The sequence below is a fragment of the Lonchura striata genome, chromosome 10, assembly GCF_046129695.1.
Source record: "Lonchura striata isolate bLonStr1 chromosome 10, bLonStr1.mat, whole genome shotgun sequence".
In the NCBI taxonomy this organism is placed as follows: Eukaryota; Metazoa; Chordata; class Aves; order Passeriformes; family Estrildidae; genus Lonchura; species Lonchura striata.
The window spans coordinates 4782802-4804138 of NC_134612.1; the positions used below are offsets into that span (position 1 = coordinate 4782802).

General features: G+C 47.7%; 1 protein-coding gene across 3 annotated transcripts in view; it reads right to left on the reverse strand.

The window, feature by feature from the left end:
• The window catches only part of HDLBP (high density lipoprotein binding protein), a 38702-nt gene extending 17386 nt beyond the window's left edge, over nucleotides 1-21316 (reverse strand). Inside the window, exons 1-5 of one of the 3 annotated variants that reach the window (XM_021547066.2) lie at nucleotides 21186-21316; nucleotides 3226-3293; nucleotides 2532-2644; nucleotides 1526-1680; nucleotides 838-1053 (exon numbers count right to left, since the gene is read on the reverse strand). In XM_021547066.2, the coding sequence (XP_021402741.1) occupies nucleotides 838-1053; nucleotides 1526-1680; nucleotides 2532-2607 (447 nt within the window). In that variant the 5' untranslated portion in view covers nucleotides 2608-2644; nucleotides 3226-3293; nucleotides 21186-21316. Of the gene's footprint in view, nucleotides 1-837; nucleotides 1054-1525; nucleotides 1681-2531; nucleotides 2645-3225; nucleotides 3294-7095; nucleotides 7126-7305; nucleotides 7413-21185 lie in introns of those variants that run through there. The other 2 variants (XM_021547065.2, XM_021547068.3) reach the window with 2 other exon arrangements.
• Between the last annotated feature and the right edge of the window lie 21 nt (nucleotides 21317-21337).

Below are 21337 nucleotides of genomic sequence, written 5' to 3' on the forward strand. Positions count from 1 at the left end.
ATACTGATGCCAGCCAAGTCTCAAAGAAGGTGCAATACAGACACACCTTTCAGACCTGGGGCCAAGTAGGAGGGATATTTGAGGACAGTAGGGCATGGATCTATAGTACAAACTAAACTATTTCTTCAGATGTACATTATGTAGAGTTTGTCCCTTTTCGTCCCTCTGGCAGGGTATGACACATGGGCTGAACAGCACTGAGCAGACATGGTATTAACTACTGCATTAACTACCTCAGACATTACACTTAAAAACACACCATGACACCTGGCTGTGATGGATCTTAACATGAACTACCATTTTGATAATGAACTCAAGAACCTGAAAGTAAGAAATCAAAATGCAGAGGACTGAAAGGAGAAGCAACTGAAACAAGGAGTCTGTAATTACCAATGGGGCTCAAGTTACTGAACTCAGAACCCCAATCTGAAACTTCCAGCATTTGGCACAACTCCCTCTTCTCTACTTTTCTTTCTCCCATCTCTCCACATTCATCTCTGAAGAACTTCAGTGAAAGCACCATTCCGTTCTCACATACTATGAATTTTGTGTGAGGGGCCTGTAACCCTCCAGCACCAGCACCTCAGCACAATGTCACAGATTGAAGACTCCACCCTTCATGCAACACCATGGCCTGTAATTAGCTTTGAACCCTATTTTAAGCCTCATTTCCATTCCAAATTGCCAACTGTATGCTTTGAAAATATATGGCAAAGCTGAATTAGTCATCTAATAACACCTCTTTGGCTTATAAGCACACACACCCAAAGGTCTCAAAGCATTTAGGAGTCTTGGGGAAGAGCAAGGATCAAGTGAGAAACAGTTAGCTGCGCTCACCTGAGTCTGCAGTCGAGCAACAATTTCCTTCCGAGCCTTCATGACTGCTTCCAGCTTGCCAGAGACCATGATGGAAAGGCCCTGGTCCTTTGCGAGAGACAGCTCCAGGTGAGCTCCAGTCTTCTGCATGATGTCAAGGCAGATCTTGGCCTGCTCGCCTTCTCCAAACTGATTCATGTCCTTGTATTTCCTCTCCTCCAGCGGCACATGGAACACCTGCTCAGACACAGAAAAGAGCACAGCAAGCTGTCAGTGCGCTTTTGCCTGACAGCTCCTCTCTCTCTCATGGCTATACAGGACTTCAGTGGCAAGCTGACCTCCCAGGTTTGTGCAGCACATGAACCAGCTGTGCCCAGGGAAGTGCAGGAACACTTCAGCAGCCAGTCTGCCCCACACTAGGATGCTTCCTAAAGGGGGATTAGCACTCACTACAGGAATTCTGCAATCCTCCCTTCGAACCTGCTTCAGCTATTTGTGGAACAGGCATGCAGAGCTCCTTCTGGACAGTTTTCCAACACATCCCTCCCCTCCAGAGCAGTCCTAGCTCTCAGCTGCAGTGCCAGGGTAGAATACAATGAAGAGGCTGGCATACCAAGGATTTCATACTCCAGGGAATGCTTCACTTCACCTACATACCTACTTGGGGAGTGGGGAAAAGACAGGATGTAAGACATCCACTCCCACCAACCTGAGTGATGACAGAAGCCTTTATTGGTCGAATTTTGCTCCAAGGACCAGCAGGTTCCTGGGCAGCTTCCAAACATGGTGCTTTCTCAGGGAGTGGAGGGAAGGCTTCCTTGTAGGTTGGAGGATCATTCTCTTCTTCAGAGTTTAAAGCTGTAACTGGGGTAAAGCAAATAGGGCAAGTGAGTCACTTTCCTTGCAGAAATGCCCCTGTTCACAGGCAGTGCATTTGTAATTAGGTACCACTAACAGGAGAGAGCAAATGGCTTGTGCCCTGCTATTAATCCTATTATAACTATGCCTATGGGGCTGCCAAGTCTGGAGCACAACTGACATCAGCATAGCACAGACTGCAGTGGATGCCACAAACCACCAGCCTTGTCTGAGCTGGACAGAGGGTGCAGGGAGTGAACAGCACCTTATTGCCAACTCTGTCAAGAGGGGCTCAATTAGGGGAAAACAGGCTGAGCAGAAAGAAGTGAAAGGACCAAAGGGTGCAGGTCAGAAGGGGATAAGATAAACATAAGCCCAGGAAAAAGGCAGAGAAGGACTATAGCTAGGCCAAAGTCTAGGGAAAGCCTGTATGCCTGTACATTATGTTCGACTCACCTGTGCACTGGGCCATACCAAATGGGACAGTTCTGGGAATAGATGCCAAAACCCACCACTGAGTCAGTTTGTAGAGTTAGTGACCTCCCAGCACATGGCTGAGTAAAGGGTGGAAATGATAGCCCAGCACACTGATACATGAGGATCTCATGTAGCTCAGTGCCCAACCCCAGGGCTGAGAGCACTGCTGCTAGCCAGAGCTCTCGGAAGTGCTCAGGCCATCTCCTCACAGCCCTGCATTGTGCAGCACCACCACTGTGCTGCTGGGGGTGGAAAGCTAGTCCAGCAAAACACTAATTTAGGAAAGGAAAATGTACACTTTTGGGGAACCAGACACATAGAGTGACCTTGGGTAAGAGGTCTGTGCAGTCTGAATCTGGAGGCACATCACAGGAACTCACCTTTCACTTGCTGCTGGGCCAGGCCGCTGCGGTGTTCAGCAAAGCTCTCCTGGGTCAAAACTGCCACAGAGCTCATTGTCGACTTCCCACCCACACACAATCCGGGTATGCCACTGGAAGAGAATGAAAGTGGCAACACTATTACCAACACCACCCAGGGTGAACAAAGTCAGTCCAGAAAGACAAAGTATATGTTACTGAGCACTATTCCAGTCATCATCTTGAAAAGCACCCACAGGGCTCATTGGCTGCCCAATTTCCTTGTTAAAACAGACAGAAATTTAGAGGGGATATTTCCTCCCTACACAGTGGTCACCAAAAACAGGGCTCCTCCTTAAGAAGGCAGAGGATTTGCAACCTAAGAAGAGGTTACACTAGACGGGGGAATAAGAGGTCACTGGAAAGGGGGACACCACGAATTTCTAAAGCATACTCTAATTAACCTAAAGTACAGTCTCATTAATTTTTTTATTATTAATGGTGTGTGATTTTTGCATGAGTATGTGAATGGCTGGACAGTCAGTCCAAGACTATCGTGTACCCCTAGAGATAAAAGAGAAAGGACCCAGGAAGCTGTTGCATCTTCATGAGAAACTTATTTAGGTGCCTGACTTAGGGGAGGACTCAGAAAGCCACTCTGACTGGCAAGCTCAGCAACAGCAAGATGTTTGGCTCTCCCAAAATAAGAACTTACCAGCTAAATGGTCAGTAGCCAGAGAGTCCGTCCTGTAAGCTGCCTGTTTGTCAGCCTGCCAGCTTTTGCTATAGAGAAAAAAAAAATTAAACAATTAAAATAAACAAGTTAGGTCAAAGACAACAGAAAACCATGACATCCCTCTTACTGTGACTTCCAAGAGAGCACTGCCTGTACCTTTCAAAGTTGCACCTTATCCAAAACACCCAGCTGCATCTCCTCACACATGACACCTGTCATATTTCACTAGCTCTACAGGCAGTGCCACTATCTACTCAAACTTCACAGCAGGAAGTCTGGAGTAGTTACTCTTTCACCACACTGGCTACAAGAGCTGCCATCCAATATCAGGCAAAAAATATAGTCAATTAATAGCAGATGTTCAAAACGTGAAATTTCAGGGTTGCAAGCAAGACCTACTCTAGTCAGAAGAGACTAACAACCTGAAAACCTGCCAACAACACTGCCATCAGTCACAAGTTAGGAATGTAGTTCAGTGGAGCTTGGGTGAATCAACACAGACATCCTCACAAACTAAGGCAAACACTCAGGGCTCTCTACACTCAACTGCTGGGCAGTCCAGCTCTGCAGTTTTTATTGCAATAAGATCATGCACCAGGCACCAAATTCTGCCTCTAGGCCTAAATCTGAAAGTTAGAAGAAGAAAATTTACACCGGTTTACATGGACTATTTTAAACATGTACAAAAGGCAGAACCAGGAAGAAAAATACACTGCTAGGAAGAGATTTCCATCTCCTGAAAAAGTGCTTAGGAATACAAGGAAAAAAGTAAAAGCCAGTACAGTGCACATGCTTGTCAGTTGTACAATATCCACACCCAGAGTGCCCCAGAGCTGTTCTGTGTGCTTCTGCAGAGCTTGCACTCTCCTAAAACCCAGCGCTTCTGCCTGCACATGGGACAAGATGCTCCTCTCCCACACACACCCTGCAGTGCTGCTTGGACCATCTTCTGTACAGCAAACTTGATTGCTTTGCAGGAAAGTGCCAGTTGCCATCTCTGATCTTCCAAAATATTAGAAAAGGCTCCCAAAACCAGGGTCATTCCTAAAAACACAGTGTTGCTGATGAGGTGTCTCACATTATGCTCGAGCTGTGATGCAGTAAGGAAGGCTGATGGTGGCAGAAGGAAAGGAGAGAACAGTGACGCAACAGAGTCATACAGGCGTGATCTGCACCTCAGCCAAGGCTATTGTTTTTCCCTACTTCAACATGCCTTTAACAGGCAGAAGGCAGCACAAACTGTGCTGTCAGAGCAATAGAGCTAATGCTGCAATTAATCCAGGAATGAGGCAGCAGGTACTGGGACAGCCAGTCATGCTGCTGAAGTACAGCTGCTGCAGCAATGCAGATCTCTGCAAGGCATTTGCAGTGTACAGAAAGGGTGGCTAGCAACCTGATCTTGGAGAAATCTCCTTGCTGTCCAGGGTTACACCACAGTGTAAAACATGGTAACGTGTCCATGGTACATGCCTGCACTGCTCAAGCTGCTGCAGATCCAAGGAAAGCAAGTTACTGCCATGGCACCTGTTCCAGACTATCTCAGCAAGGCTTGCAGACTTTGTGGCAGCTCCTCCAGCCTGTTGGGTTACTAATGAGGGTGCCACAACTTCATGGCAAGCTCCAAACGAAGGTAGGAGGGAGAAGCATGCTAGACATCACAAACAGCTGTCAAGCTCTGGCCGGAACCTTGCTAAAGGCACAGATGTGGTTATAACTCTCATTTCTCCAGAAAACACCACCTGGATGATCTTGCACGCATTTTCCTCCTTAGAGGAGGAGGGTAAGGATAATAGTGAACAATACCCAATATAGCACCTACTTGAAAGACACAACCTCAAGGCACAGCTGCTGGTTTCACTGTGTACACACCAGCTGCACAGATCCTCCTTGCAGCCTCCACCTCAGAGAGCAGCCAGACATTCAATGCAAAATCAAAGGGCAGTGTTTATCCCTATAAATTTCTGCTTTGTCACCCATACAAGAAGCTAAGAACAAATACTCCTCATCTCCAGCAATCCCAAGCATCTGGTATATTGTAGGCCTCAGGGATTAATCTCTGGCCAAAATCAGAGGCAACCATTAGAATGGTATTTTAAATGTAACATCAAAACCAGCCGTTCAAGCATTGCATTTGGATCTTACACCTCCTTGGCTTCCCATTTAGGTTTTGAAACCAAGATTACAGCTACGTCATGCCAGTGTGTAGTTGACTGGGTCAACAGGTTTCAAACTGCCTGGTTGATACACTGCCTGTAGTGCTGGCCTTGTGTACCCAAAGAAGTTACAGAAATCTAAAGTACACCTCAATAAAGAGAACGAAATCATTCCAAAAATAACCTCCAGCAAGGGCCAGACCCTAATCACACAGGAAACATTTGTATAAAAAGAAACAAAGGCGAAGTCATGAGTTACACTGTCAACACAATCACTTCTTGGGGATGGAAATGTCAGTTACATGTTATTTAAAAATATATTTAACAAAAACATTATTACTTTGTTAATCCCATGCAGTGAGAACCACACACAGCAACAGGGCTGAGCTGGTTGTGGTAGGCACTGTCACACAGGATAAGGCTAACCTCTTGGCTGATGAATGGACACAGATGAGAATACTTGCTTTTTGAAAACCGACGGGCCCCCTCAGAGATTGGAGGCCCAGGTCCTCTAGATTTGAGGGAATCAGGCTGACAGACAGCTGCTGTGTGGCAGAACGCAGTCTCCCTTCGTAGCGATTCCCGACTTAGTGCATCATAGAGTGCAACACGACCGCAGCCCTGGCCGCGGGCAGCCCTGACCCATCCCCCATGTTTACCCTTCCACTAGCGCCGGCCCCGGACAGGAGGAGCCCCGTGGCGGCCCCGCCACCCAGGACGTGCACCCGGCCGCGTCCTGCTGGCCGGCCGGTGGGACAGGCACAGATAGCGGGGCTGGGAGAGGGGCATCGGCGGGGGAGCCTCCCGCACGGGGCCGTCTGCGCCCGGAGCCTACCCAGGCCCGCACCGCCGCCGTGACCCACGGGGCCGCCGCTCCGCCTGGCCCCGCGGTGCCCGGCCGAGGGGCGGGGGAGCCGCCAGGCCCGCGGGCCCGGGCGGGCGGGCGGCGCCGCCAGCGCCACCTCAGCACTGGCGGCACCGGGGGCGGGGCGGCGGGGCGGGGCGGCGCCCTTAAAGGGCCCGGCGGGCCCCGCTGTCACCGCGCCCCCCGCGGGGCCGGGCGGGAGGGGGCGGCGGGGGCGCGCCCAGCGCGCCAGGACCGTGCGGGACCGGGGTCGGGGCGCGGCCAGTGCCACGGGGCAGCCGCAGCCCCGGCGGCCCCGGCCCGCCGCGGCCCTGCGGGGCGCAGGCCGGGGGCGGCCGCATCAGGCGAGCGGAGGGCAGGAGCTCCCGCGGGGCCCAGTGACAGCCTCGAGCGCGGTTCCGCGGCCCCCGGAACGCTGCCGGTGGCGGTAGCGCGGCGGGCACGGCCAGCTCCGGGCCCGGCGCTGGCACCTCCCCCCGCCGACAGTGGCCAGGGCGCTCGTCCTTCTATAGCCACGGCAGGCTGGGCTGCCCGCCACCGGCGCTCCGCGGGCTGACCAGCATCGGACGAACGCTCGCCTCCGGCCGCTTTGGCTCCTAGCGGAATCAACCCCTCAAGACGGCCGGGAACGGCACGGACTCGCCTCGGCCTGCGCCACTAACCCTCTCCCACCAAGGACGGGATCCACGCCGCGCCTCGGCCCGGCCGCCCCCTCCCCAGGCAGCCGCGGGTCCCGGCCTCCCTGTCGGCCCGGCCCCCCACGGCAGCTGCTGCCGGCCGGCACTGCCATGCCACCGCTGTCCGCGGCCGCGGGGCCAGACTTTTCCCCACCTCCCGCCGCCGGATGCCCTCCCTCGCCGGACTTTGCCCTGCCCGGCCCGGCCGGCGGGAAGTTAGCGCGGACTTTGCAGGCAGCGCCGACACGTCGGTGCCCTGGGGAGGATGCAAGGCCGCCTCAGGCCGGGCCGGGCCGCCCCGCCAGCCTCCACGTCGGCGCCGCGGCCGCGGCGGAGGGGCCGCCCCCCATCCCCCGTGACTCACTCCGGCCGGTGCCCGCTCGCCCGCCCTTCTGGAGAAACGGAGCGCTCCTGGGAGAACGGCGCGGCGCCCGCCCCGCCGCCTATATAGGCCGGGCCGCTGCCAATCCCCGGGCCGCACGTCAGCGGGACATGCCCCTTCCCGGCGGGGCCGGCCCGCCACGCGTGCCCGGCGCCGCCGGGGCCGCCCCGCTGCGGCCGAGCGCCCCGGGAGCCTGCGGCTCTGCCGGCGGCCCCGCTCCCGCACGGCGGGGGAAGCGAGTCGCGGGCGGCTACCGCCCGCTCTGCGCCCCCGGGGCCGCGCTGCCGCCGGCTCCCGGTTGATATCCGCGCCACAGGCCCTTTGCACCTTCCCTGCGGATTCACCGCGGAACGCGCCTCCCGACCGCAGCCCAGCGGCAGACGCGGCTCAGGCTGCCGTGGCACCGAACCGCCCGCGGGCCCTACCTAGCCCCACGACGGCCCCAGAGCTCAGTATTACCCGCTTTGGTCAAGACCGGTTTCATGCGGGGTTAGTGAGCAGTGGCTCATGAGGGCTCTGATCAGCCTGAAAACCACGGCTTAGAGAAGTGAGCGAACAGCTGGGGCTCCTGCCCGGTCCCGCGAGTGGAAAGGGACAGCGAGGCCCCAGCCCCAGGAGGCCCCCTGATCCACCTCCTCCTGCACAGACTATGTCAGAGGCTGCAGGCAGGCAAAGGGGCAAGGTAAGAGCAAGAGTAGGAAAAAAAAAGTAACAAAACCATAGAAAACCCCCAAAACCACAACACACCCCCTATACCCAATTAAAAAAAAAAAAATAAAAGCCCCTCTTCTTATTCCAGTCTCTAATTTGGAAATGGGGAAGAGTGAAGGAGGGGAAAGGCAAGCCAGCAAGCACAATACTCTCCTTTCCTGCGTAGAGGATGTTTATTACTTTGTGCAATATAGATATTTTTAATTATTAGCTTTGCAGTCTCAGGGAACCAAGGAAAAAAGCCTGTCCCATCACTCAAAATACACCAAATTTGAACTGATTTTTGCATTAGCTAATTTTCCCACACAGCCTAATCTTTCCTAATCTTTTCCCACACAGCATTAATCTTTCTCATAATTCATAACTTACACTTAGTGACTGGTTTTCTCATTTCCACCTTGAGAGAGAGCACTCAGATCCTAGCAAACAAAACTAAAGTTGCTGTGTGGAGCTCTGACCACAAAAATCTGAGGTCTCTGGGTTAACTGCTTTTGATTACAAGCAGTAAATTTTAGAGATTTCATGTACATGTTTATTTATGGAAACATGGATGGTATTTAGCCTTTAGTAAAGTTATTACTTATTAATAAACAAGAGTAGACTTCTTCATTTCTGCCTTTTTTATCTTATGGCTGGGAGGACATCATCAAAGCACTTGGATTTTTTTAACACAAACAATTTATAACCATAAAGATACACTTGTGGGTGAAATCAGGAAGCCTGCTAAACAGAGAACAGTTGTCAAGAATTGACACCATGGCCAGGCACCTCCATCTATCTCCCCCAGCCCAGCCTCTCCTCAGAAAGCCTGTTATCTCTGGGAGGATGCAGGAATTCCACTCCAGAAACAGGATTCTCTACAGAAAGGCGGTGACCACTGCTGCCACATCGTATCTGCTGCAGGAGCTGGCTCTGGCTGCTCTGACACAAACCACCTGGGCTGTGGATGCCACCAGCACCTCTAAGGCTCCCAGGCAGGTTGGTGCCTACCAAGAGCTACAGGGACCTGGGCAAACCTCAGCACCTCCAGCCTCTGGGCAGCAGCTGCAGTGCAGGGTGTTGTAATCTGGGACTCAGAACCTTGCTTAAAGTGCAGGATGCTTTTCAGGTGCTTTTGCTCCCTCAGGTTTATCTCCCCAGTGCAAATCAGGCAGGCTTCTTTCAACACTCTAACTTCCAATTAACTCTAACACTAATAAGTACCACAATCCCCTGTGCCAGGGAACCAGAGAAGCATCACAACCTCCAGCCTACAGCATCTTACCAAGGCACCAACATCTCCCTGAACTCCACCTCATTATCTGGTTTTGCAGGGGCCCTTTGTGGGGATATGCCACCTTGTGCCTCTGGGATAACAGCACGGCCCTCTCCTGCTTTCTCTATATAGTACTGCTGCAGCCACAGGCTGCCAGATCATTATGGATTTCTTGCTTCTATCACAACTTCCTCTCCAGGTCTGCTTAAGAGGCAATCTTCCTCTGCCTGTTGCTCTTACTTTATTTGCAGTTGCAAGTGGTGGGAGGGAAGCCTGCCAGTCCCAGAAGCTACTGGAAAGCCTGGAGCACCTCACTATGTGCCACCCTCAAATAATGATTTCTGCTGAAGGAAATGTGTCACAGGCTGTTCTCCTTAGAGGAAGATCTTCCACAGGGAAAGAGGGGTGTGTATGGGAGGAAAAGCTCACCTTTCCTCCCACATTCACTAAGTATATAAGTGCAATACACTATGCATGGACAAAAACACATTTAGAGGGTGCCAGGAGGCTCATTTCAACCTCCTGCTCCCACCAGCACATGGACTATCTGTGTTCCATCCCATACCTATGGAGTCTGGGTAGAGAGGGGTTTGCAAGGATTGCTTCAAGTCTGTTATGCCTTAACTTTCTTGCCCAAAAGTGCAATCTCACATTAAAAAAATAAATTAAAAATACACTTGTCATGGAGATGTGTGTAAAATGGCTCTTCTATAAGCCAGGTGCAGGAATTTTTGGTAGCTGAGGGGAATGGAGACAGAAGAAGGTACCCAACCCCTTGACAAACATTAACCCACCACTCTCCCTCAAGCAACCTGTATTTTGGCAGCATTACAATAGGCTTTTATTTTATGACTTGTTAAAACAACAGAAAAAGAAGCCTCCCAAAGAGAACACCAAAGGGTGGTAGAAAGGATAAAGGATTGGGCAGTGCGTACTTTCCATGGCTTATCAGACTGGCAGCTCGTATCACCAGTCTGAGGGAGGACACAAATGGGACCAGCAAAAACATCAAACACACCGAGAGATAAAAGTAACACTGAACTGGTTTGGGGCTTGTTTTTTTGGAACATGTGTTCATCCATGTGAAGGCGAGTTGAGGAGTTAAGAAGCTTTCCATGATCACTTCAGCCCAGGGCTCTTGGGGAATGGAAACTGCACCTAAAACTACTGGAGCAAAAAGGCTGGTCTTTCCTGGCACATCTACCCTCAGCTGAGCTGGGATTTTGCAAAGCATTTCTTCTAGCCTATTCGTATTTTCTGTTGTTATAAGAGAGTCCTATTTTTCCTGCCAGAAACCAAAAGCCTTATTTGGAAAGCAACCCAAGTATGTTCCAAAGAGCGTGTGCTGTGATTTTATTTCCTGTTAAATATAACTCCAGATTTCTAAAACTGTACAAATAAGCACCCTTTTTGTACTCTGGGTGCTTATCCCACACACTCAAGTCAGAGAACACCATAAAAGAGCTACCCCCCCCCACCCCCTACCCAAAGCATCCATTTCAGCACACCCCTTGCCAGTGGCATTAAGAGAAAAGGGTTGGGGGTATACTTTGCATCACACTAGAAAAAGCAAGCAAAAGAGGATTCAGGATGCAGAGCACTTGTATGGCAGAGAGTACTGAGGTTCTCAGCCAAAGCAGGATACGTGTCTCAGCTCTGTATCGCTGTGGCTCGTCAGGGGATCTTCCAACAGAACATTTGCATTTCTACAGAAAATCTCTGTTAAACTGAATTTAGGAGTCAAACTATATAGATAGTTTTGTTAAGAGAATAAAAAAAGTTTCACCATAAGAAATGACTGAACACAAGTCCACAGTGCTTATTTCTCTATTAATGTGAGACTAGCTTTTAGTTATTTGCCATGAGGAAGAAAAGTTCCAGGGATGTGCAAATCTTATCTTCCCCATTCACACATCAGTGCTGGGAAGAAATTATTCTGTAGGCAAAATTCTGCCCCTTGGCTGTACTTAATGCAACCCCACCATTTTCAGAGGCCCACTGCAAATACCCAATTAGAGAATTCTAGGTAGAAAAAGAAAAGTCTGCCCAAGCCTAGACACTAATCCCAGCTCCAACCACTTAGTGATACTGTGAAGAAGAGAGGGTGGTGGAAGGAAGATGAGAGACTATGTGTGTGTGTCTCACACAGGATCTGGGTGGTAGGTATAAAATATAAGGTCCCAGGTGGGTGCAACACCACTTGCTTTTCTCCTGGTAACCTACATTGTTTACTAAGGACAATGCTCTTGCAGAACAGAAGAGCTGACTTGATCTTGAAGGAAAATGACAAACCTCAGCAAGGCTCTCAGGCAAATATGTGTCTTTAAAAGATTTATTTCATGGGCACTGACAATTAAATTATGCAACCATCAACTAGCAAAGAATATACACACTGCCCTTCCTAGGCTATCACAGGGTGCTCTGTAACAAGGGGCATGCAGAATAGGTAGGAAGAACATGAGCAACTTACTGGTGTGGACAGTTTTAGTGTGAACAAGGAGCATCAGGCCTTCCAACTGCAGAGGGGAAAAGTTGCTGGTTTTACACAGGGACACTGAGAGAAGATGAGATTTAATGGAAAAACAAACAAACAAACAAAAAAGAGACTCAAGCTCTGCTCTTAGATTTGCTGCAGATTTGGTGAATTGACCAGCAAAATTCTCTTCGTTGCCCTGGCTGTGCACACACAGCATCTTGATTTTCTCTGTGAACTTGTTATTTCATTTCAAGTTGTTCAGAATGCTGTGATCCTTGGATGTCAGGTGCTGTGACAAAACAAATGCCTTTTCAGAGATGAGGAAGGGAAAAAAAAAAAATCAATGGACAGTTTAATAAAATCAATTCAACAGCAAAGCAGAAGGAAGCCACAGAGGACCAGTCTGAGTCTGCCCTTCCACTTGCACTGTGAAAGAAAACTGATTTAATATAAACTTGGCTTTCAAGAAGTAGCAAAGGAGTAAAATTTTTAAGGAGCAAAAGCAAATTTCAGATTCCTGGCCTTGGGGAGCCAATAAACATTTTCACGAGGAATAAATATGAGGGATAAAGTAAAATACAGTATCTTCCAGTTTCACCATAAAGCAAAACACTGTTTTGACTCAAGAATGGAAAAAGTGATTCAGAAAACAAAGATGCCAAATATATTGCCTGGAAAGTGGGAATGGCACAGAAATCACAGAAATTCAGAGTATCTGGCAACACATGGAGGTCAGAGTCTCTCTCTGGGGCCTGCTCAAAGCAGGGTCAAACCAGGGCATTCCTCACACACGTCTCGAAAACCTTCAGAGCAGTACAAACTTTCTGGGCAACCTATTCCAATAGCTGACTATCCTTACAGTGTAAAAAGGTTTCTTCCTTGCAGTTAGAACTTCAAATTTCAATGTTGGCTCTTTATGCTGATCCGAACTTGCTTTTTAGTTTAAATTACCACCACACCGTGTGCTTATGACTCCCAGGTGCTTATGACTCCCAGGTGCTTTCAGAGAGGTGCTGCAGCACTGCTTGCCACTCCACACTGCAGAAGAACAAAAATCTTCCACAATTAGAGAGCTGAGAGGTGCCTTCCAAAGCCTGCTAATATCCCAGTTACCCAAAAAAAGAGGATTTTGGAGATACTGCAGAACAAAGCATGCACTATTTTTTTTTTTTTTTTCTGTGCTTCAAATGGAAACTTTCACTTTGCTCTTCTTTGGCTACTGAAGTTCTTCTGTTTACCTTTCAGTGTCTCCTGATCTCTCTCCACTGGCCACTGCAATATAAAATGAACACGTGGCAATTTTTTTTAAAGAAATGCTGCCAGCAGCTCTCATCCAGTCTACATCACCTAGCTTGAAAAGGCAAGGGATTCACAAGCCCTAAACTTACCTTTTTCCACATTAACTGTCATATACTGAGAAAATGTAAAGTCAACTGGTTCCCTGAGCTCAAACCTGACACCAGACCCACTAAGACCCTCCTCCAGGTACCCTTAAGCTGATGTTTTGCAGGGCAGGGCAGAATTTAAGTTCTTTCTTACACAGTTCATAAAAATGACAACAACCACTTCTTTTTGCATTGATTGGATAAATATATACAGAAAATTAAGAAAAAAAGAAAGAACAGTGGCAAACTATATGAGATCTCTCCAATGCCACTTTTCAGGGCAGGAACAGAAAAATTGCAATTTAAGCAAAAATGTAAACAGACATTTGGTTTTGTCCATTTTGTTTGGGTTACAGTTCTTTTTAATCTTGCTTAGCTACTTTGATTCCACGTGTTATGTAAAAAAACCTCAGCAAAGTTGTTCAAGGCTCCTTGAAAGATTCCTCAGTTCATAATGTTTATTGGATAACGAAGACTCAAGAGAATGCCAGAGCTCCATTTCTATAAACTTCTATGTGCTCTGGTATGTTTTGCTCTGAATTCCAGTTTCCCAAGTCACATGGCTTCACGAGACTCTCTAATTTGTAAATTTAATTTTTCTTCATTTCTATCTTTCAGTTGCAATAAGCAGCTAGAAACTACAAATCTAGAAAAGTTAGCCTTATTGTGACAAACAAAACGCTTAAAAGAATAAAAGCCTGAAACTTGCAGGGCGGCTAGTGCTCTGGAGCAGGACAGAACTATTTAAAAATGAAAAAACCCACCTTCATTTTGGCAACAATTCTTCTGAAAAAGCATTAAAGTAAATATCTGATTCCAATTGCCACTTTGGAAATGCAATGCTCGGACCCTCACTATTTAAGCACTGCCTTCCCTTTGTCCTATTCATAGCACATGCAACAGGGGCTCAGCATATCCACAGACAAGCACTAATTCCTAATCTCTACTAGGCCAAGCAAAAGGCTCTTCATGTGTTAGACAGAATTACATCACGGTGATCTAAACTGACACTGAAAAACCCAGACAGTCCTCCCTTCCAAATTTGCAAGGCCACTCTAAGCCTGCTATGAAAGGAGAGAAAGACAGATAGGGAGAACTCAGAGTAAAACTATTCCCCCTAATTGTTACAAATAATATTATTTTACGCTTAAAACCCCTTTTCATAACTGAATCATTCCTAGTTCTACCCTGCTCATCTTTGGGCTGAACTGGAACAGGATATGAACCATTTTGGGTACAATTTTTTTTGTTTTGATACCTCATGCTGCTCAGCCCCTCCACCCACTTGGAATGGTGTCCTAAGCAAGATGAGTTTTCAAATAAAATACAGGGGTAATGTTTCCTGAATTTGCAAGAACTTCCAACCTTCTGTAAATACTCACTGCTTGCTCTCATTTTACCCACAGCTATGCTGCAAGCAACAGAGCCATCTACACAGTCTTTTAATTTAATAAAACTGTTTATAAGAGCAAGAGTAAAAATTCACTTTTAAGTTTCTTCAATGCTACACAACCAGCTCTACTTTTATGCAATAGTCATATACCTACAACTTGCTATTCTCCAGACATTCCAAGGGTCCTTGTAAAACAAAACACCTAAATCCCAGCACGCTGCACCAACTGCTGAAGTATTCACTTTGAAAACAAAGGCATATACACTAGCAGGTCAACCATAATATATTCCCATTCCCACTCTCACCCTGCCTGCTCTGGGAGTTGTTCTTTTCAGCTTTCCTTTCAACTGCTCCAGCACAGGTTTACATTCAGCTTTATCACTGGCACAGAGATAACAGCAAACTTACTTTCTCCTGAGCAATGGAAACTGCTGGGGACTGCTGTACAAACAGCAGAACCCTGCTCTCCTCTTCCAGAAAGGCAGAAATCAGGCAGTCCACACTGGAGACACAAAAATGCCCACCAACTTCTGGGGCAAGCAGTAATAATTGCACTGCAATCACTCCTGGCCTCCTCCCCCACAGTGGCTTTCCCCAGCCTTTGTCCCTGCCAGTGGGGAAATCTTAATTCCATCCCTTACTCTCTTCCTTTTTCCTAACTCAACCCATGTACCCATCACATGCCTGAAGTCCCAGTTCTGGCCACACCGCCTGCCCTTGGCTTTGTTTGTCACTCATCTTTGGCAAATATCCAGTTTATTTTGTGAAATACCCAGTTCAATTCCCAGCGCCACAAATGCAGGGATAGGCAAAAATACAGGACTACAAAAAAGCAGAAGAGAAGTAGCAAGTGATGCTACAGCAGGTAGTACCACCTGAATCCAGCACTGGCCATCAAGGCAGTCAGTGTTCCTCTGGAAAAAAAAAGCCTCTGCAGATTTTTCAGCAACTTGCTGTCAAACCTTTGAAATACCAGTCAACCAAAACCAACAAGGGTGGGGAAAAGGGACAGGGGAGTGATGCCCATGCTGTGTGCCAATACCTGGAGCCAAGCCTGAAATCTGAATGATGTAAGAAGATTATTTGTTATCCAATCCCTGATGAAAAACATGCCAGAGGTTACCTTTGTGACAGTAGCTACACCTGCCTCACAGTATTTACTGAGAGATATGATACCAATACCCTTCCTTTAAACCAGAATCCTGACATGTGACCTGGGGTCAGACAGCACTTTATGGGCTTTGAGAGATATCTCAACAAGCAACTATCAATTCAATAACACAGGGAGAAGGCTGGGTCCTGCCTCCTCCAAACAGGATTGTAATAGTCATAACACAACAGGGTTCCAAGTCTTTCCTCCTTAAAATCCAGTTATTTGCTGGGATGTGGCTGAATTCAGAGCTACAGCACACAGGTATCAATTACCATGATATGAGAACTCCCAGGAACTTTCCTTCATAGGTATTTATTTCTCTTGCAGGTAAATGATGTGGCATACACAACAAGTTGTATATGTGCAGATACTTTTACTAGAATAACACTGACATACATTTATAAGCAAGTTTCTCATATAATTCTGTTTCTTGGTTTTGCTTTATTTCCATGTTTGAATTTGTTTCATTGTTGGGGTCTTTTATTCAGGGGAAAGGGATGGGTGTGCCTCTTTTCTTCCATTAATGCTGAATAAATCTATCTGTTCCATCCCCAAACTTTTCCCAAGTGGCTCTCTCATCACTGAAATATTGTCAGTAAAACAACAAAACTGTTGCTGGAAAACAGCTCCAGACACTGTGCTGTGGAGTGTAAGAGAATCTGGTACTACTTCCATTCTGCGTCAACAAGTAAATCCACTTTATTTTGCAATTAAATGAAATAACATCTTTTAAGGGAGGTCACATAAATATTCCTGTGCTATTCAAGACCCTCAAAAGCAAAACTTTTCCTGTGAGTCACCATTTCTTCGTGTCTTGCAGCTACTAAACCAATCCCTTTCCTTCTTCTAGTGCTGTTTTTCCACTGAAGTTAAACTCGTTATGACTTCCTCTAGATGAGCCTTTTGTGGTTTATCTTTTCTCTCAGGTTTCTCCCTGTTTTTTTTTCCTGCCTGCTGCTTTGCAAGTGCCTCTTTTGTACCTCTAGCTGGACATAACTCCTTGCTCCAACCCCTGCTCCTCACAAAAGAGTGACATGCTTCCCTCGCTGCCTCAGCAACACAGCCAGCTCCCACAGGCCAGGCAGCTGTGGCCAAGGTCAGCCCTCTGCACCCACAGGAGTGCTTATGTGTATTTAAGTTACTCACATGCTAATATATCTAGGACTAAGTTGCAAAATATTAGTAGGTATCACTGAGGCTTGAGAGATCTACCAGATGCAATACTCAACAACATAGAACCCGTCATGAGAGACAAGTGAAGTCTAGCAGCAGGATCAAAGAGAAGTATCTGTATTATATGGCAGCTGCCAGAAATGATTGCTGTGCTTCTGCAAGACTGGAAAATATCAGACCTTGTGTGGGTAGAAACACCACAGATCACCTAAATGAAGGACAAATTAACTATTTCAGCTTTAACACACCTTTTTTATGAAACAAGAGCACTATCAGAACACTAATCACAGCCTGATTACTCTGTGTTGCAATTAAAACCTTAAATGCATAAATCCTTTAGCAACTCAGTTTTTTCCCTTGCTTGGGCTGGAACTTTTCCTCCCCATTTATTCATACATCTTTTTCCAACTTGACTTTCTGATTTCCTCCCACTGAAGTCACCCCATGAGAGCTAAGGGCCAACATGAGTTCACAGAAGGAAGACGTGGAAAAAGATCACTAGAGTGATTAGGCATTCAGGACTTATCCATTTAAGATGGGAATGCAAGTCACAAGATTTTTAACAGACCATTTATATCCTAAAAATCTGCTTTCTTTTAAAGCTAAAGGACAGATAAATACAAACATAAATATAAATACAGATCTCTCCAGTGTAATTCCATATCCAGGACATGCTAGTAACCCAAAATTGTTTTCCTAAACCTAGGAATTTCTAAAATGGAAAGAGCTCTTGAAACAATACTAGATTCTTGATTTAATCACCAATCTAGTATGAACACCTGGAGGCCAGAGACCACTTCCAGGTGTCCTAAGTCCTCTGCAATCCCTTCCCCAAGAGGCCCTACTGACCAGAGCCCTCCCTTCCATTCCAAAAGCAGTCTCGCAGTCAACACCACAGACTCTGCAGGAACAGCTTCTAGACCAAAGGCCTAGAAAAAGCAATAAGAAAAAAAAAAAAAAAACATGAGCAAAGCCCAACAAGCTACACAACAGCATCATGCTTTCAAAGGTAGGGTAATTAGGAAGAGGAACAGAGGCTTCATCCTGGAGCTAGGTTTTATTTTCCTGTCTCTTCTTTATCTGTTTTCATATTTTACTACAATAATACCTACCTAATTCCTGGGCAGACACATGCTGTAGAAGTTCTGCAGGCCCTGGGCCTCTCATCGTGCTCCTGGACAAGTCAGACTTTTTACCTCCTGGGTGAACATGTCTTTCTCAGCCTGCTTTAAAAACCCTGTTACAAATTCTGCAGTGGTGCACAGAATCTCAGAATCACAGACTGGCTTGGGTTGCAGGGGACCTTAACCACATCCAATTCCACCCCTTGTCATGGAAGGGAACCTTCCACTAGGCCAGGTTGCTCCAAGTCCTGTAAAACCTGGCCTTAAATATTTCCAGGGATGGGGAAGCCACCCCTACTCTGTTCTTTGTCAGGACTGTAACAACATTCCCATAAGGATTCAAAACACCCATGGGAACACTTGACAGTCTCATTATTTCACTCTGAGGTTTATTTTATAAGCTCTGCACAATACAGGCCTGATGATTTCCTTCTGTAGAATTCTTGAATACAAAATGAAGTTAAACCACTGTTGAGTGATTTTTTTTCAAAGAGAAACATCTTCACATAAATATGATACTCTACAGAAACCCACCACTGAACTGACAAAACCCTCCCAGTTACGGTAAGTGAACCATTCATTCATAAGGGAACGTTTAAATTGGATTTTGGGAAGCAGCACAGACTACCCATCAGCCACCACCCCTGGAAGTGTTTGAGATGCATGGACATGGCACCTGGGGAATGGGCTAGTGGTGAACACAATGGTGCTGGGTGAAGGGTTGGACTTCTTGTTGGAGGTCTTTTCCACCCTAAATCATTCTATGATTCTAACCACATACCTGCATTCATTTTGAATGTTCTGGACTGGTCTCATTGCCACTGCTGACTACCCTGACCATCTGATTGGAGGAATTACCCAAATTTTCACAGCAGCACAATCATAAGTGCATTTGTACCAGCTTAACAAGCTTCCATATATAAAAAGAAGCATGTGCTTTGGAAAAGGCAGTATCACCCAAAATACTGAAACCAGTAAAATATCCCAGTTTTCATCAAAAAGGTGCAAACTGCACAGTTTTCCTTGTCTGGGATGGCTCCCACTCTGATAACAGCTATGGAAAGTCCAAGGGTACAAAGCTCTCTTCTAACAGACCATACTGTCTTCAGAGGTAGCTTAATGTTAAATGGAAAAAAAACAGCTACTTGACCAAGAATAACCACCCTTAACCTATCAAAATCAAGTTACTATTGTCGCCATTAAGTTGTGCAATAACCAACAACAACATTATGATCCAATTCTAGTTCAAGGGGAAACATTCCTCATCATCCCAGTCTATGTAAGTGAGACTAATGAAAAAGTAGGGATCATAACAACCTTCAAAATCCTAAGAAAATATGTCCATCTTTTCACCCTATCAGGCAAAACTGGGGGAGAGATGAAAAAGAAGCCAACAGCTTAACTTGTAACAAAGGAGGAGACAGGAGTGTGTATCACACTATCAGCTCTGGATACACCAAAACCATCTACATAGAACAAACCTGGAGAATATTTAACTATTTCTTACAGAAGCTACTCAGAAAGCTGTCCTTTGCAGCAGAGGCAAAGCTCAGGCTGGCTGGTTCCACTGCCTCTTGCCACCCTGCAGTCACATACCACCAGTTACTGTTTCATATCTAGGGAGAGCTCTTCCTGTGCCTGCATCATTCTGATCTCTGTAAAACTATACTGTGTACCTTTATGAAAAAGGTTGTGCATTTTTGTTGTGGATAGCTCTGCCTATGATTTGGGCCCTGCTTTATGAAAATCCATGTACAAATAGGAAGACTTTGGTTTTTTTGGTTTTTTTTAACAGCTTGAATCTACACAGAGAGACAGAGCTTTAGTAGATACACAGCCACTCATTAGGTTATTGCTTCCTTTCCTGCTTCATCTCTGATATATGCTCCTTTACCACTGAGAGGGATGCCCAACCCTCACGTGAAATAATACACAAAACAACAATTCCAAGTCAGATTTGGGGAGAAAAAAATAAAGCAAACAAAATCAAAATCATAATCTGTGGTCTTCTAACTGAAGACAGTTGTCAGAATAGAAACAGTAGGAAAAATGGGGACTAAATCAGCAGGCAAATTCTTCACTTACATTACTGAACAGAAAAGATGTGATAAAGCAATGCAGTACACATGAGTGTGCAGATTTTTCTCTGTCATTACATAACAGGGTAAGACAAGAAATTACTCTTTCAAATACCCTGGGACTGAATGTCACTAATCTTAACTTCACAGGCACAGAACTGGGAATGTTTCAAATTCTAAACTTAGTGAATTCAAGGCCCTTGCCTCATCTTACAAGTTAACTGATCCCTGCATTACCAACATTCCCAGCACAATCTCCTCTCTTGCTTCTTGTCTTTCAGTGGAAGAAATTACTCTTGCCAGTTATGAAACCTCTCCTACTGTTTGGGGAAAGCCATCACTGGAACTAATACTTATCATGTGCCATTTCAGACAGAGCTCAAAAATCATCATTGCCCCATGCTTAACCCTATTCAGGGCGGCTAGTTTGCTGGATCATCCTGATCTATAAATAACCCGCAATAAAACCACACTGCAGGCACGGAGAGCAGGTGGGCAGAGGCAGAATTTCCCCTGGTATCATGCACAGAGGCGGCTGACGCTACCTGCAGTGTCACAGGTGAGGCCAAAACCCTCCCACACGCCGGCCCACGGCGCAGCCTCAGCCTTCGGGACCAGGAGCAGTGGAGACTACTGCACTCGGAGAGCCCGCAGCAGTGCGGGCCCGGGGGCAGGGCAGGACCTGCCCAAGGCGGGGGCAGGGCGAGCGCTTCCTCAGCCGCATCCCCTCAGCAGCGGCGCGGGCCCAGCCCCGGCCGCTCCGCCGCAGGGGGAGGAAGCGGGACATGACTCATGGCGTTTGTCTCTCCCGGCCGGCCCCGCAGCGCTGCCCGCCGCCAGGGCGGCGGAGCGGGGCCCCGGGGCGGCCCCCGCGGCCCGGCTCGGTGCGGGGTGCGCCGGCCGCACGTGGCCCGCGCTGCGCCAATGGCAGCGGCCGCGACCATAGAGCGGGGCCGGGCAGCCGCTGCACATCCCGCCCGCCGCCCTTCTCGCCGCTGCCGCCATCTTGCTGCAGGCGACGGAAGGCGCCCCGCCGCGGCGCCGGGCCCGCGCCTTCCTCCCGCTCACCTGAGGCGCTCCCGCCCCCGCCCTCCCTTGCCGGGCCCGGCGTTACCTCTAGTCGGCCCGCAGCGAAGCCTATGCTGGGTACGAGGCCGACGGCCCGGCCGCCATCTTGGTGCAGCAGAGGGGATGCGCGTGACCTACAGCACGCGGGCGGCCCCGCCCCGTCCCAGCGGGTTGCTATGGGGACGGGGCGCGCGCGTG